This window comes from Lissotriton vulgaris, chromosome 7 (genome assembly GCF_964263255.1).
Source record: "Lissotriton vulgaris chromosome 7, aLisVul1.2, whole genome shotgun sequence".
NCBI classification, from domain to species: Eukaryota; Metazoa; Chordata; class Amphibia; order Caudata; family Salamandridae; genus Lissotriton; species Lissotriton vulgaris.
In genome coordinates, this window is record NC_141695.1 from 705,393,216 (window position 1) to 705,409,425 (window position 16,210).

Here is a 16,210-nt window from a genome sequence, read left to right on the forward strand (position 1 = left end):
GGGACGCAGTGCTCCGGGAAGTGCGTAAGATGGAAACAGTCAAAGTGGGCAATGCATCAGTCCTTTTCTTCCCGGACTATGCGACAACAAACTACTTTTCTGGCGGCCAAGAAACGAATGTGTGAACTCAGTAACCATTACTTCCTTCTCTTCCCTGGGTGACTGTGGGTGATCACAGAATGTTTCACTCACTTCTTTAATGCCACTGAAGCTACCTGGAACTGGCTGGAAGCTACAGGACAACTCACTCCGCCGAGCAGGCGTGATGGTGCTCGCAAGACTGCCTCAGGCACCCGGGGGAGCCAAAGAAAGAATTACAGGAGAGTCAGAAAATCCCCCACACAATGACACTCAGTCCCTGATCGGGAGCAAATGATGCAGGAGCAGCAGGAGGCACTGAGGAAGGAGGCCACGATGTGGAGTGTTGGAGTCACTGGGTTCTTGGATGCTTCCTCGGGGCGCTCCCTCATGTGAGGAAAATTCATCCGCGATGCGACCACCTGGCGAGGACTCACAGAGACATCCAACAGTGATTCTGCAAGCCGCTGATGATTTAATATGATGCCTGCTAGAGGCTCCTGCGCGATTCCAAGCTTAATCACACCAGTATATAGACCACTTGTGCTCACAGACAATGCATGTGCATCAGGATGATATCTGAATCACCGTCCCCTATACATTGCAGCCAGAGACCATGGCCACAATCGTAAAACACATATTACATAAAAAATGCCTGCCGCTATGCAGTTCCACCCACAAACTGAAATAGGGCCCAGGCACCCGCAGGACCTACTACCTTTAACCGCCTTAGCTCAACCACCCCCCCCCCCCATGGAGAGAGCGGCTTGCACAGCCGGCACTTGCCATTTGGCAAGTGCCGACATGTTGTCCCTCTGCTCATTTTAAGTTGTGGAGCAAAATGTTTATCCCCCGTTAGTTGACTCACAGGACGCTATTGTATCACACAAACTGCCAACTATGCACCCCGTAGAATACATGCACAATACCCATGGCCTGTCCAAGAGTGCTGTACCTCCTGCGCCTGCTTCCAGTCCTCACTACCACCATAGTTACCTGGAATGTTGAGGTATGCATACGCCAGTGCGTAGATATGAAAAATATGCTTACATAAGGCAGCATGCTGCCCACATAGCAATGCTACAGGAAACACACAGTGCAGCCAGAGGTTTGTAAACTCCAATACAGGTGGAGGGGCCAGGTATTGGCTATGGGCTATTTCTCTTATGCTAGGGGAGCCCTCATTTGGATCCTCCTGGGCACTCCAGTCTGAATGGGAGACAGATTATCCTAGGGTTCATCTACGCCCCAAATACCAATCAGGCAGAATTCAGACAGACGCTTTTTAGCATATTGCCCCACTGGTGCGACATGCCCTGGTTACTGGGGGGAGATTCAACGTAGTGCTAGACACAAGCTTAGACAGGTCCTTCCCACCATTACAACTCACAACTGCTGCATCAAACACTAAGGGACTAGGCCTCGCCAACATATGGAGGGCACTACACCCACGGGAGAGCCTATACTTACAATACTCACACCCACACAGACTACATATGTGTATTGACTGATTTGTAGGTAGTGCGGCACTTCTTGACTTATGAACCCAGAGTATCTAGGCCGCACGCACTCAGACCACAATCTGCACATGGTACTGCTCGCCCGCATGTGGAGACTATAACCTGCAGCACTAGAGTACCCTCCCTTCAGGGCTTTGGTTGCCACTACTATCGAAGAATATTATGGCGCAAATACGGATTCCGTCCCTGATGCGGGTGTGGTATGGGAAGCATGTAAAGCGGTAGTCCGGGGTCAATGTATGGGACTCAATTGGAGTCTGTGCCGACAATTGGACCAAGAAGCCACACGCATTGAAAATACTCTCATCCAGCTAGAGTCAGATGTAGTTAACGTGACTGGCCCTCAGCATGCGCTAGATAAGCTGAAGCATGACCATGCGCAAGTCATGGAATGGCTGTGATGTATAAATTATGCTACACATGCAGCCCGCATCCATGCAGCAGCAGATAGAGTGGGTAGGTTGCTGGCGAGACTGATTAGGCAGGAGCATGCACGTCCTCAGGCCCTTGCGCTGTGATTGGCGGCAGGCTGCCTAATGTCTGGTCAGCATGAAGTTCACAATGAGTTCACAGCCCACCATGCTAAATTGTACAAATCGGCCCTTCAGGTAGCGCCCCCAAAACTAGACTCTTATTTGTCCCCGCTGCTGCTGCCTACAGTATCGGCAGAGCAGCAAGCAGAACTAAAGGAGCAGGAGGCCATAGAGCCCCTAGCGACTGAAAAGGCGCCCGGTCCTGACAGCTTCCCCGCCGAGTACTATAAAGCGTTCTAGGCAATCCTGGCCCTACTTTCCGTGTACCTCAGCACACAGGAGTCATCTGTCTTGCCGGAGTCGTTTCGTGAGTCGCTGATGGTCTCACTCCTCAAGTCAGACAAGCTCCCAGAGCTGTTGGGCTCCCACAGGCCTCTGGCGCTGCCGAATATGGACTTTAAGGTGTTGGCCAAAAAACTAGCTTGCAGGCTGGCTCCCCTGGTGCCGCAGTTACTGCAGGCAGATCAAAACAGCTTTGTCCCTGCTCGCTGCACGTTGCTGAACATACGCGGATTCTTCAGGGTGGCCCACTACTCCAGAGGGAGATGGGCACACTCAGGTTGCCTCGTTCTTGACCTGGAGAAAACGTTCAACACCCTAAAATGGAGCTTTCTATTCACTGCCCTTGGCAGGTATGGGCTGGAGGAAAACTTCCTGGGCCTGGTTAAGCTGCTGTACACGCAACCCACAGCCAAAATCAAGACAGGCCCTTACATATCTCAGGTGATTCCAATCGAGCCTGGCACCTGGCACCAGGCAAAGATGTCCCCCTTCCCCGTTGCTGATCATGCTCTGCATCAAGCCACTGGCCATGTCACTCCACCAGACTAGCATAGAATGGGGTACCCCCTGGGTGACGGTACACACACAGTCTCACTGTATGCGGATGACCTCCTGATCAGCGATTGAAAGGGCACTTCTAGAGTTTGCCTCAATGTCAGGCCTGTGAGAAAACTGGGGAAAGGTGGGCTTGTATCCCTTCACATAGATGACCCCTGATCCAGATCCAGAATTGGTACACCGGTACCGTGGCAAAACTCGGCTTTCCGCTATCTGGGGGTCCGTATTTATCGCCAGCAGAAAGACCTTCTGGAAGGCAATCTAGCGCGGGCCCCGACGGCGGTGAGTCTCAGATGTATTTCTGGTGCACCCTCTCATTAGCCACCATAGGCCATATAGCGCTCCTGAAAATGGTGGTGCTCCCTCAGCTGCTTTATCACTTCACAAACTTGCCAACATACATCAGACCCTTGTTTTTCCGCGCTGTAGAACAGGACCTGAGACAATTCATAAGGCATGGTATGCGTAGCATAGTAGCATTAGCTAAAATGTACCTACCCATTGACCGAGATGGATTAGCCCGAACATAGAACACTAATATTTGGCTTCACAACTGCAGTGGGTGGCTCGTTGGATCAGTGGCTGGCAGTTGGCGGACACTGCCACACAACAACCTGGCCTTGTTTCACCCCGGTAGTAAGGGTGTAGTTCCGACTTAGCTCCTGACTTCATTTGCCTACAGATGTTTCCGTCGGAGCCTAAAGTTCATGAAAGAGGCCACACCATATGCCCCCTCCCTACTCATACTTGGCACACCAACCCACCAGTGTGCAGTCTCCGAAGAGGAACTCGTTGCCTGGGTGGCGGCAGGGCTGCAGACCCTTGGGAGACCTGTATCAGGACCAACAACTAGTGCCATTCCACACACTGGCTGGAGACAATGGCCTACAGCAAGGCCAATTCCTCTTATATGCCACGCTGATGCAGGCACTGTGTGCTTTGTGGGGGGACATGGCTCATGAGCCCATGACCCATCCAACCATTCAGTATCTTCACGAATTGGGCGCAGGCAGATACCTTACTAAGTGGTTTGCTGAATCCCTGCAAGTACACTTGGCACAGCCACTGACATCCTTAGGCAACGCTGGGACGCAGACCTACAGAGGCAATGCAGCGTCCACTAATGGATGGCCATACGAGAGGGGCCTACGCATATTGCTGGCGGCAGTGTGGGATGCGATTCTGATGGATAGTCGGAGTTAAGGGAAAGACGATCCAGAGGCACCCAGGACTCCCACATGATGCTCTTGATTAGCAGTGTAGTGTAGTTCCTATATTCCCAATAGGCTCTGCGCATTGGAAAAATATATTCTGCAGTGTAGACGTAGGACTGAGGTCGACTAGGTCTCTACTGACTATATTAGACTTAAGGTTTGTCAGCTAGCTCAGAGGTCACTAGAAACTTTCTCGAATAAACGAGGAGGAGTTAAACCTCCCTGGATAGACAAAGAAGGGATTAGCTTCCGACAACCATATAATATGACAACTTTGCTCCCTCAGAATAAAAGTAAATCTCTAGAGTTGTGTGAAAACAATAGACAGCTATTTCACTCAGTCAATTGTGCGTTCTTAGTTTCACCAGAGTGCAGAGAAGAGGGAGACGGGCGTTTTCAATAAAAGGTATTATTTATTGAGCAGTCTTCCTTCTAATGCAATAGAAATGAATTGCCAAAATTGCAATACTTAATGTAAAGTGAAGTACGTACAGTAAAAGGAGTATTATAAAATAATACTGTAAAAGCATTGATATGGTTTCTTAGCCATTAGATACTTTAAAATGGATAAAATATATACATACATATATACATTGACTAACGTGCTCAACTGGTGCTTCTAAAATACACCTACCCCGGTGTACCTGACCTAAGCCTAATACGTGGGAAGGAGTAAGTAAGTAGCAGTTTAAGTTAAGTCGGTTTTGCCAAGAATCTGATTCAAGAATTCTCTTTAAGGGTTTATTCAGCACTGTACCTTAGGAATAGAATGTAGGAGGTCTGGTATCTCTTTCCTCAGGACTTGATATCCCAGCAACCCGCAAGGGTAGGCTGGAAACGCCAGAGCTGGATTTTCTCGGCAGGAGAAAAGACAGCATCTTTCTCAGCGCGTTAAAGAGGAGGGGCAGCATCCGTGGGCTCTCGCATCAGCTGGGCTCTTGGGCAAGTAGATAGCTGCTCTGCTCCAAAACCACCACTGTGTGTTTGCTTAAGGCAAGGTTGGTATATTTATACCTGAAAGGTGCCGAGTTTGACGTAAGGTTTGGACATAAGAACGTCAATAAAGATGTCACTAAGAACTGGCCGTTCTTACAGTGTTCGCAGGAGTTCTATTACAAATCAAAACAAAGCAAATGGGGATTTCCCAGGTTGCTGGAGGTTTGATGTGTCGAAAGAACTCGTTGTGCTTTCTAGGAATCCAAGGAAGTAGCTTTTGCCGTGCCTTGGACTGCAAGGGCGATTTACTTAAATATGGATCTGATTCTTATGCCATTACAGGGATATTATTGATAATAGCCGTACAAGGGCATAAAATAGCAATATTGATTCTGGTTCCTAGATAAAAACACAATAGCAGGACCAAGTAGTCCGCACTGAGCACACTGGCCGTCATCGAGAATCCTGCAATACAGGGAGCTGTACTGCCCCGCTCGCTATGCACCTCACATACATAACCAGGTCATGTTATATCAGTACATTCAGCCGCGGCTAGGATTACATACCCTCAGCAGAGATAAGAAGCACACACATTAGTAGAGCGCACCAAGAAGAAGACAGCGGGGAACTAGGCCGGGCGGGGGGCAGTCACATGGGTCAAGTGGTACAACACAAAAATGCCCCAGTTATTGCATCCCCTATTTGTTAAAGCATTAGCACACAAGATACATGATATGTGATGTGAGAACAATATAAGACAGGCATACCCTCGCTATGCAGATTCTCACTGGTGTATATTTAACTGTGCAAATGTGTGCATACATGTAATTTGAGCAGATATTTGTCACACTTTCTCGAAAATGTTAAAACTCAATAAACATATTTAAACCAAAAAAAATTAGAGTGGAAACAAATACAAAACTGATAAAGGCAGAATAAGGAAGGAAGGTAACAACATGCACACCTACACACAAAGGGCTATATATATAGTTTAGTGGACAAGATAGTCCGTCACACGTGGCGGCAATCCCGTCCATTGTATTACAAATGCATTATCATTTATGGCACATTTAATATACCAGGGTTCTGCCACATTTGCAACATAGTATCCTCTCTGCCAGACTCTTAGTACGCCCTAGATTCTGATTATAGCTACAACATTTTCACAGCATTCCACTTCCAAACACCAAGAACTGCGTCAAAGTAAAGAATAATAAGTATATGTAATTAATATATAAATCTTGCTAGGTTAAAAATATTAAACTACACCTATACAGGCTATATTGACAAATAACTCATTAACCATGTCTTTTCTGTTATTCCACACTAACATCATGCGACAGAGGATCGCAGTTCAGTCCATCAACTCGCAGATGATGAATGCCCTCTGGGTTGATTTGAAGTGAAAAAGCAAATGGCGAGAGCCTATAATTTCAGCTGGGTATAAACACTTTGCAGCGAATGCATTGCCATCCATGTCAATTGCTCTTAATCACTTGGCTGCATTTATTTAAATGCATTTAAACGAAGGTAAATGTCTCCAGCAATGTTATAAGTTTTTTCATCACAGGTGTTGACATGGTATAACTGCTCTGAATCACTCGTGCTTGTGAAAGAAATAATTTATTTGTATTCATATGGTTCTATAAAGTGGTAAAAGGGATCAGGCAATATTCTGTGGTCAATATCCAAACTATACACGTTATGCTTCTCTCTAATAAACACAATATTATTGGATTTTAGGATAACTTTTTTGTATAAAATATGGTACTTTCTATAAAATATGACACTTGTACCCTTATTTGGTAAGGTTTTGCGTGCGAACTCAGGCTATGCAAAACATAGGGTCAATTTGGTTACTACAGTGGCATGTTAAGGATTTCGGGCTCCATAGGCAAAATATAATTTGTGGACACCTGTACTGAACAACTTTTAATTTTATTATCAATGTCCTGGTAATTCAAGCCTACATGATGCCATATCAGTGGGAAATACAGCTCCATTATGAAGCTTTTCATGAGCAAATCAATTGCTAACATACCAATATATCGAGGACAGAACTATTGTTCTGCCCACTATATTGTGAAGTTTAAAATGTATGGTCAAGCAGTAAGTATATGTTCAATATATGTATATATGGTGTTAAGTACAGAAAATTTATGTCTACCTTTAAATACTTAACACAGTTTAAGTGCATTTTCCTGAGTCAACTTTTTATGAAGGGCAATATTTAAACGTCGATAATGTGGTACAACATTAAGACCTCTATTTTGGGAATCTATTTAAATTTTTTCAAGCTTGGTGAGCAAACAATGCAGTCTGAACTATTTTAAACTACTGTTTTTCGTATCACCTATTGTACTATTTCCAAGCAGATAGCAAACACTTGGGGCCCCATTAGGATCGCGTGCGGATCGCCCCCGCCGGGCCAGGGGTAGTTACCACCAGCCCGGCGGGGGCGATCCGCCAGCCATCCTTGCAGCAAAGACCTCCCGCCATATTACTACGGCTGGGGGGTCCGCGGCGGATGGAAAGACCTTTCGCCGCTTTACCATCCAGTCGACTAGGGTTCAATATGGTGGCGGTGTCTGTTAGACACCGCCAGTCATATTACAATGTGGGCGGAAACATGCCTTTCCGTGGCGGCATAGCCAAAGAAGATAATATAGGTAGGTAGTTAAAATACAACCTGATAGGACATAATGTTAAAATAAATTCATTTATTTCGAATTTTAAAAAAATATTAATTGATTTAATTTACTGGTAAAATATTATAGATGAATAAATAATGAAAATTATTTTAAAATATTTTTATAACATTTTCTAATTAAAAATAATTGCAACTGCACTTAAAAATAATTCTGTACATTTAAATTGATTCTACACATAGCTTTACTTTACTTTTACAACATAATAAATAAATATAAACATTTGACTTTCATTGGCTTTTTTGATAAGTCCTCAAATAAAATAAATAATTAAATATTTAATTAAAAAATTAAGTTAATAGCGTTATGGCATTCCTTTATTTAGTTCTACATTTAAAATAAACATATGCCATTTATTTACATTAATATGTAACCCAAAAACTTTATAGAATTTCCCTATACTTTACCATAGCCAGAAATTTGCCTGAGTACTGGAGACCTCAGCGTACGGCTGTTTACGTGTAAAATGTTGCTAGTAGTAACTTTGCACTTAATTAGACTGCACTGCCCGAATTCAAGGGGTGGAGACAAGTATATCTATACTTTGTAGTAACTTTACACTTGGAAATGGTGAATAGTCAAAATTAGTAAAGTTATTACAAAAGGTAAGAGTACATTTACACATGTAAATTGGCCTTTGTTAATCGGTCCCTAAGATAATAAATTACATCTTCCTGAGGATCAAAAAGACCTTCTTAGTCAAAAGAATACAAGGAAACCCCTGCTTTAAGTATTAACGTTTCTGAGACTAGTTGCGATTGAGGTTGTCTCACATGATTCATGAAACATACATTCAATCCAACCAATTTTGCTGTGTGAACAGGGTAGGAGGATGATGTCCTCTTTTTCATCCGTATACTTCATCCAGCATCTAAATAATTGAAGATACGTTGTGAGTGGGTTCAGTACTTGCACCAACCAAATCTTCCAAATTAAATAATAAATTTAATTTAACAATGAAATATGAGAAAGGAAACTGCTTCTCTGCGTATACACCATAGTGTTCATGTATTACTGCTGTGCCTTTTTCATTAAGTGTTGTATTTGATAGATGAGTGGCTAGTGGAATTGATGGAAAGAATTAGAAAAATGATTCACTGCACAGTTTGAGATTTCTGAAGGCCGTAAGAGAACAAAGGAATCCAGGATGTAGGGAAAGGCAAAAGGAAAGTGGTGAGAGAATATAAGCTTGTGTGGAGAGGCAAGAATAGTCAATGAAATGAGCGATAAGAAGATTATGTAGGTGTATTGTACAGGAATTTAGAGAGGGTGAGTAGACAAAGGGTGTCAGAGAAGAAAGGGAAAAAATGCAAGTGGGAAATAAGAGAATTTCAGTTTTCTTCATTATAGTTATTAACACATTCATATAGTGCTTCAACTCTGTGTTGGGAAAGAAGTAGACTAGAGGAAGCTCTGATAGAGGGCTGAAAGAAAAATATAAAGGTAGGTGTGGAGGGAGTGCTCAATGAAGAAGATCAGCAAGTCACCCAGATGCAGATAGTACTGGAAGCCACATGAAGAATTAATAGCACCACATCAAGAGGTGCCACAGTCAAACCAATGCATGTGCTCTGTACCACAAAATATGAAAGTAGTGGTAATCTCTAACTGGCATCTCTGACTCTTTTGTAAGACCACAGTGCGTTTCACAAAACCACCACTGTCATAACGGTCATTTGTCACAGTTACCCTGCAGTGTGGAATCACACCGCCTACACGCGACATTAAAAAAATAGCTTCAGGAATTACATTGCAGCCCTGAACTGCACTAGCCGATGTAGCCACCACATGTTAACGTAAACTATCTTGATATGTTTAAAAGCCTATATTTAATACAAACGAACTCATCCATAGTTGAATTATCTGATCTCAGAAGGTCAGATTGTGTATTGTAAAAAATAAATGCCATGCCTAAATTGTCAAATCTCTGCAGCAACAGTATTGACAATGTCTATTTACTGCATAGTGTTTAAAAAGCTTCTCATTTTCACCAAGACCTGCTTAAAGAATAAAAGTTACTTTTGAATACACTGACATTCTTGAATGACTAGGAGTATGGCCCTGGAATATTTATCAGAAATCTATTTGCTTGTGGAACATGAATATCTGATAAATGTGCTAGAAAGACAATTTGTAAACAAAATGGCCATATTTGCATCAGGCCTGGACAGTCAACAGGCTAATTCTGTCAGGCTCCCTTTATGACAGGTAAAGTAATTAGATTAACCAGCTTTCCTGAATCGGTGGGAAATGGCTCTCAGGAAAGAACAAACTATCTCTGGTAGCAGATGGCATGCTGGCAGAACTCTGGCAAGAAGGAAGGGCGAAGTTAGTTATCCGTAGTTACATAGGAATGTGAGGTGAGGGAAAGGATAGGCGGTCATAAAAAACAGACATGGATCCTCATATTGACATGTTTTTTCTCTTCTGCATGCATGCCTCTGGAAACAGAATGGGACACCTTTTTTCAGTCTCTACAGGAAGTGACAGGTTTGCGTAATCTTTTGCTGAGATGGAAGGAAAGGTTCATGGAAGATCCCTAGAGTATAGGATTGTGCGTTTTTGTGGAATAAAAAGATAGTAACTCTTACAAAAGATGGGTGAACTGAATTATTTATCACCCATACTTCCCAGAGATACCAGAAGACAGCTAGACAGGGGAAAGAATATTGTACTGTGTGATACGCTCAATTACTCTGGCCAGAAAAAATTAGCATGTGATTCAAATAAAACCCCTTTTCAAGTCATAAAACAATGCTAGTACCAGGCAATCTTAATTCAGCAGTGAATAGTCAATATTTTTATGATGTTCTTGCCTGATTTTTTCAAGAGAAAGTAGCAAGTATTGTGAATACATTTTCTTCAAGCAGGACATCTATACAGTCAGAGGTTCAAATTCCAAATGCAGCGACAGGTCAATCTAGGTTCTCGGCTTTTAAGGTACCTTCTGAAGAACAACTCAGGAGTTTAATCACTTCAGTTAAATCTGGTGCTCCGCAAGACCCACGTCCACCAAAAAGGATGCATATGATTACAGTGCAAGTGGTACAACAACCTGCACAGATTTTCTATATAATGGTTTCAGAGGGTGCATTCCCCGTGCACTGGAAATCTGCCTCTGTTCTGCCTCTTCTTAAAAAGGATAAACACCCTGAACTTGAATAACTATCTCCCAATTGCAGACTTCCTTTTGCCGCTAAGTTGGTAGAGGAAGTCATGAATGAGCAGCTATCCGAATATATTGAAAACAAACCGTCTGATGGATGACACCCAATTCAGGCTCAGGAAAAATCATAGTACAGAATCCGCCTTGGTGGTAGTCACTGAGGAAATTCGAGAAACTCTGGATAGTGGAGGGACTGCAGCTTTGAAATTATTGGATCTCTAGGCGGCGTTCGATATGGTCAACCATGATATTTTGGTTGACTGTATGCAGAAGCTGGTGATAGAGGGTGCCTCACTTAATCTCCTTCAATCGTTCCTAGCAAACAGGCAACAGAGTGGTGTTAAGTAAGTTCACCTCAAAGTACTTCTCCCTGCCTTGCGGAGTCCCACAGGGCTCATCACTGAGCCCGACATTGTTCAATTGATATGTCACGCCGCTAGCTGAACTTGTTAAAACATCTGGTATTTCCCTAGCCTATGACGAAGATGACACACAAATTATGGTGTCACTGGCGAAACAGGAGAATAACTCGGGCCAAGTGTTTAGAACCTGATGAGTGATGTTAGTAAACAGATGGATAATATTTGCCTGAAGCTAAACTCTGCAAAAACTGAGGTTATCCTTTTTGGCAATAATGCATAATTTTGAATGCCCGAATGGTGGCCTCCTGAATTGGGCCTCTCCCAAAACCAGTAACCAAAGTGAAAAATTTTGGATTTCTGCATTATGATGAATTGAAGCTCAAAGATCAAGTGAAGAAAGTTACATCGGCGTCCTCTTGTTCCTTGAGGCTCGTAATTTTTGTTTTAAAGATTATTGCTGTCAGATCTTCTGAAAACAGTAATCATCTTGCTGGTAATTTCAAGACTTGATTATTGTAATAGCCTATATCTCAATCTATCAGTGGGATCTTTGAAAAAGCTTCAGACATTGCAGAATGCGTTGGCTCGATTTCTTTTTAAAATTCCTAAATGTGAATCAGCTAAAGGAGCCAAGAAGAACCTTCACTGGCTTCCAGTTAATTAACGTGTTAGGTTTAAGGCACTCTGTCTAGCCTACAAATCATTGCAGGGACTAGGACCTTCTCGGTTCAAGGAGAAGCTCAAAAGGTATATCCCAGGGAGGACCCTACGATCAGGGTCAGCCAGGAACCTTGTAGTCCCTCCCTTCAGGAGAACAACCTGGGGTGGGAAGAGCTTCTTTAGGACCACGGCTTTGATCTGATATAGCCTACCCTTGGAACTCAATGCTGCTCCCTCGCTATCTATTTTTAGAGAAACCTTGAAAACCTGGCTCTTCTCTCAGGATTAGGAGCGGTGTTTGTCATGTAAGGAATCAAGAGTCGCTACAAGGTTAACCAATTCTGTAGCCGTACCCATCTCTTCAGCGCCAAGACACCCTTGGGCAGGAGTTTGCGCTTTATACATTTGTCATTCATTCATTCATTCATATGCTTAAACACATATTCCAACTGAAGTCCACACATAACCACGATTGCCAGTACTCAAACAGCCTTTTCAAATATGGGGATGTGGATTACATAAAATGGAAGATGCACTTAGTATTGTACGAAGCTTATGATTAGTAATTTAAATGTACATAATATTTTCACACTACAGTTATCATTCAATAATGTATGTAATTCATTATGTTTCTTCCACATGGCTCAACTCTTTTATCAATTATTAAATAGCCTCAAATTAAAATAATGAGTTGATTATAAACCTTCACTCTGAAGTATTACAATAGGTATGAAAACTACTCACCAGAAAGAATGAAGAAGATTCCAGACACAAATGCTAGTATGGTTCTGTGTGGTCGGATGTGCCCAACATTGCTCAGTATAAATCCAATAAACATGAAGAAGAGGCTCACCAGAGGAAAAGGTGTAGCTGAACGGATCATTTCTGGTTGAAAAATAGAATGACATGGTAAAGATCAAAATTACATATGACGAGCCAATTTGTTATTTGAAGACAATTAATTTCTTGCTACAGACATAACAAGGCACATTCACAAAATTCCAATAAGTCTGATTGCTATGTGTCCTAGAATCTTCCATTAACCATTGACCATTTCCACCACTGTCTATTTTTGTTGTGTATTGAGTCAAAATATCAAGAAGAGTTGCATAGTTTATAACTGGGCGGTGCACAGTGAACTCCAGACACACCTCACTCACTGTTTCCTCTTCAACGGATTGAAATATAGCTTTTCCGTAGGATTATGAACCAAGACTCTTTTTAACTGAAGTAGAGGATGACTTTCTGAAAAATATCAATATGATGGACCAGGATCTGCAGTGAAATTATCACTAGGGCTACAGTAACTTATTTTTGTTGGTCGCTCTTTCTCTTTCTCTACCTGGAATAATTTTCCCCATAACCTTTGCCTTGTAGGGTCTAAACAGATTTTTAAGAAAAGGTTGAAAATATGACTGTTTACTCAGACCTAAATTCTTGAACTTGAGTACTACCGCCTGGATACTTCTTGGAGCATCTGGTGTGCTAGATACATCTTTGGTCATCATCATCTATGATAAAGGAGGCAAAGGGTAAAATTGGGGCCCTCTATTTCTTCCTACTCCTATATTTCTTGCTGCATCCCACGGGTTTATCCTCTATCAGAGTGTATATTTAATATATAGCTAAACCCCTGATTAACCTCTTTGATAACTCTCAGCTGTTTATCCATTACTGTACTGATACCCAGATTAAGATTCAATAATTTTATTTCAAGCATGGACGGCAATAAGACCTGGCTGCCCACACCTAGTTGAAACATGGCATGGTCAAATAGTGTGTTACCATCCTTACCCCCTCTGATAATTTCCTGCCATTCATCCACAGTCAGCAGTCATCCACAGTCACAGATACAGGAGCTATCTTAAGTTTATTATTGACTGCATATTTTGTAGGAGCTCTCAAGTCAACCAAATGTTTTTAAAACATTGTTTCACTTGCCATGTCTTATCACGATCATAAACATTATTTACTTCAAATCTTAATTCCATGCTGGTTGGTGTCATAGTAGATTCACATATTAAATAATTTAGTGAACACTGCTTAACCATGGCCACAGGCTGCATTGCCCATTTAACTTTGGTCCAAAATTCCAAATATAATGGGTCTCAGGACACAGGAACATGTCAATGCAGCCAGCAAAGATTTGCATTCACTTGCTTTTGGTTGATGCCCAAGTTTGGTTCAAGGTTCTGACTTTACAATTTAAATGTATTCAATTGCTTCTAAATACAGCTCCAATAGGATAGTTCAACACATCTACAAAATACTTCTCTGATGAGATATTTCAATAAAATACACAAAAGCTATGCCAGTCCCAACCTGGTGATCCAAACCTACTTTCAACTAATCGCTATGGATGAGCATCATATGAAGTACTTGGGGCTCTCTCTATGAATGATCTTTTTGGAATCCAGGATCTGGTACAAAATTCCCAAAACCATCAAGGCAACTCTTACCCTTCTTCAATTTAGGACAGAGCTGAATACACATTGTTTTAAAGAATATTTTTTGTTATAACATTGTGACATAGTAAATAGTGCCTCTACCCTCTCAGACCTGAGCAACCCCATGTCTACATTCACTCTCTGATTGCACCTCTGCCTCCAATCCTGAACAGCACTCAGCTGACTTTCAGCCAAGCTTGCACTATACAAACACACATACATACAACTTTACATACAAACCACACACACATAATACCATCTGTAGTTAGAATCTAACTTCAAAAGTAAGCTGAAAACAGAACAGTTATATTTCTTGAATAGTTGTAATACTGTTGCAGGCCCACTCCTTCAGAAACCAGAGCTTTGAAGTGTGTTGCTGTACTGTAGTGTCTCCAGCACACCCGCTCAGGCAACCCTACCATCTCCAGGTGCAACATGGGCTCCACCTCATTCCACACTCAAAGGGAACCAGAGACACTGAATAGTGTCTTGCATTGTTGTCAGCTACAATAGCCTGGTGGGATGCATTAGGGACTACCACCTCTGAGGTCACCACATGACATGGAACAGTTGTGGTGCTGGCTCCAGTGCCTCTCAGAACCTCCACCCTCTGCTCATTGATGGTGACCCACTGCCTATTCTTCTTAGTATTATGAATAGGCATGTGAGTCCTTGACACCATCTCTCTGTCACCCAGAGATTCTAGGGTAACCTTTGCACTGCCCCCACACTATCTCGGCCAATATCCTCTAAGGATCCTCAATATATCTCTAAGGCCTACTCTAGCCAGCCCTGGTATCTGTCCACAAGTGGGGGCTGTGCCCGCTTGTGACCCTTAGCATCCCTTTTAAAATGCCCAACCTGTTGTAACTTAGGGGGTGCCTTCCCTTAGGGCCTATTATCAGGGAAGCAATTCTTGTTCTAATCAAGCGAGGATTTGGGAATACTGCCCTTTTGAACTACTTTGGGGTCCTTTAGCCAGTGGTCCGCCTCCTTAGAAAGCCCCTGGGGTCAGTGAGCTTACTATAAATCAGGTATTAATGCAGTTCTGCAAAACAAAGACTGAATAGATGCTCTTTTGCAATCAAGTTAACCAGCCCGTGGTAATCCTTCACATCACTGCCCTTCATTCTACCATACATTACCTTGAAAAACGAATCCACACAATCCACCCAGGACTGATGAGCTAGCTTCTGGCTTTCCCTAACCCTTTGCCTATACTTCTCAGGGGTGAAGCTATATTTCCTGACAAGGGTTTCTGTTGGAAGTCGTAGTATTCATGACACCACACAGCTGGTAGGAATACAACTCTTCATTGGTCATCCAACTCTCCTCACTGAGGAGCACCTCAACATTCCACAGTAAGCTTCACAGTGGGAGGACCCACACAGGTCAGGGGGAAGGGGTGTACGGAACATACCAACTGGATTCTAACACATCTCCCTTCATCATATTGAGTTCCCACCATGCATGCCAAGGATATACACTTCACAGAGACTAGTGGGCCCCCTGAGGGAACAGCAGAAAACCTGTAGAGAAAAAGGTTATGGCAGCACTTTAACAATGTTGTCACAACTCCACCATTGACCATTTTCAAACTGAACAACATTTTTTAACACTTTGGCAATCTTGTTGGGAGCATGGAACTTGCTGTTGTCAGTTCCCAATTTGGTGTTCCTTCTGGCCTGCACTATGTCCCCCACTTCCCACCTGTGCAACTTCACACCATGTTTCTTGTCATACCAT

The 16,210-nt window shown here is 42.8% G+C and overlaps 1 protein-coding gene across 1 annotated transcript in view; it reads right to left on the reverse strand.

Moving 5' to 3' along the window:
• CACNG5 (calcium voltage-gated channel auxiliary subunit gamma 5) overlaps positions 1 to 16,210 on the reverse strand; it is a 438,933-nt gene that overhangs the window by 104,249 nt on the left and 318,474 nt on the right. Inside the window, exon 4 of the mRNA XM_086928775.1 lies at positions 12,762 to 12,902. Coding sequence (XP_086784901.1) covers positions 12,762 to 12,902 — 141 coding nt within the window. The remainder of the gene's footprint in view (positions 1 to 12,761; positions 12,903 to 16,210) is intronic.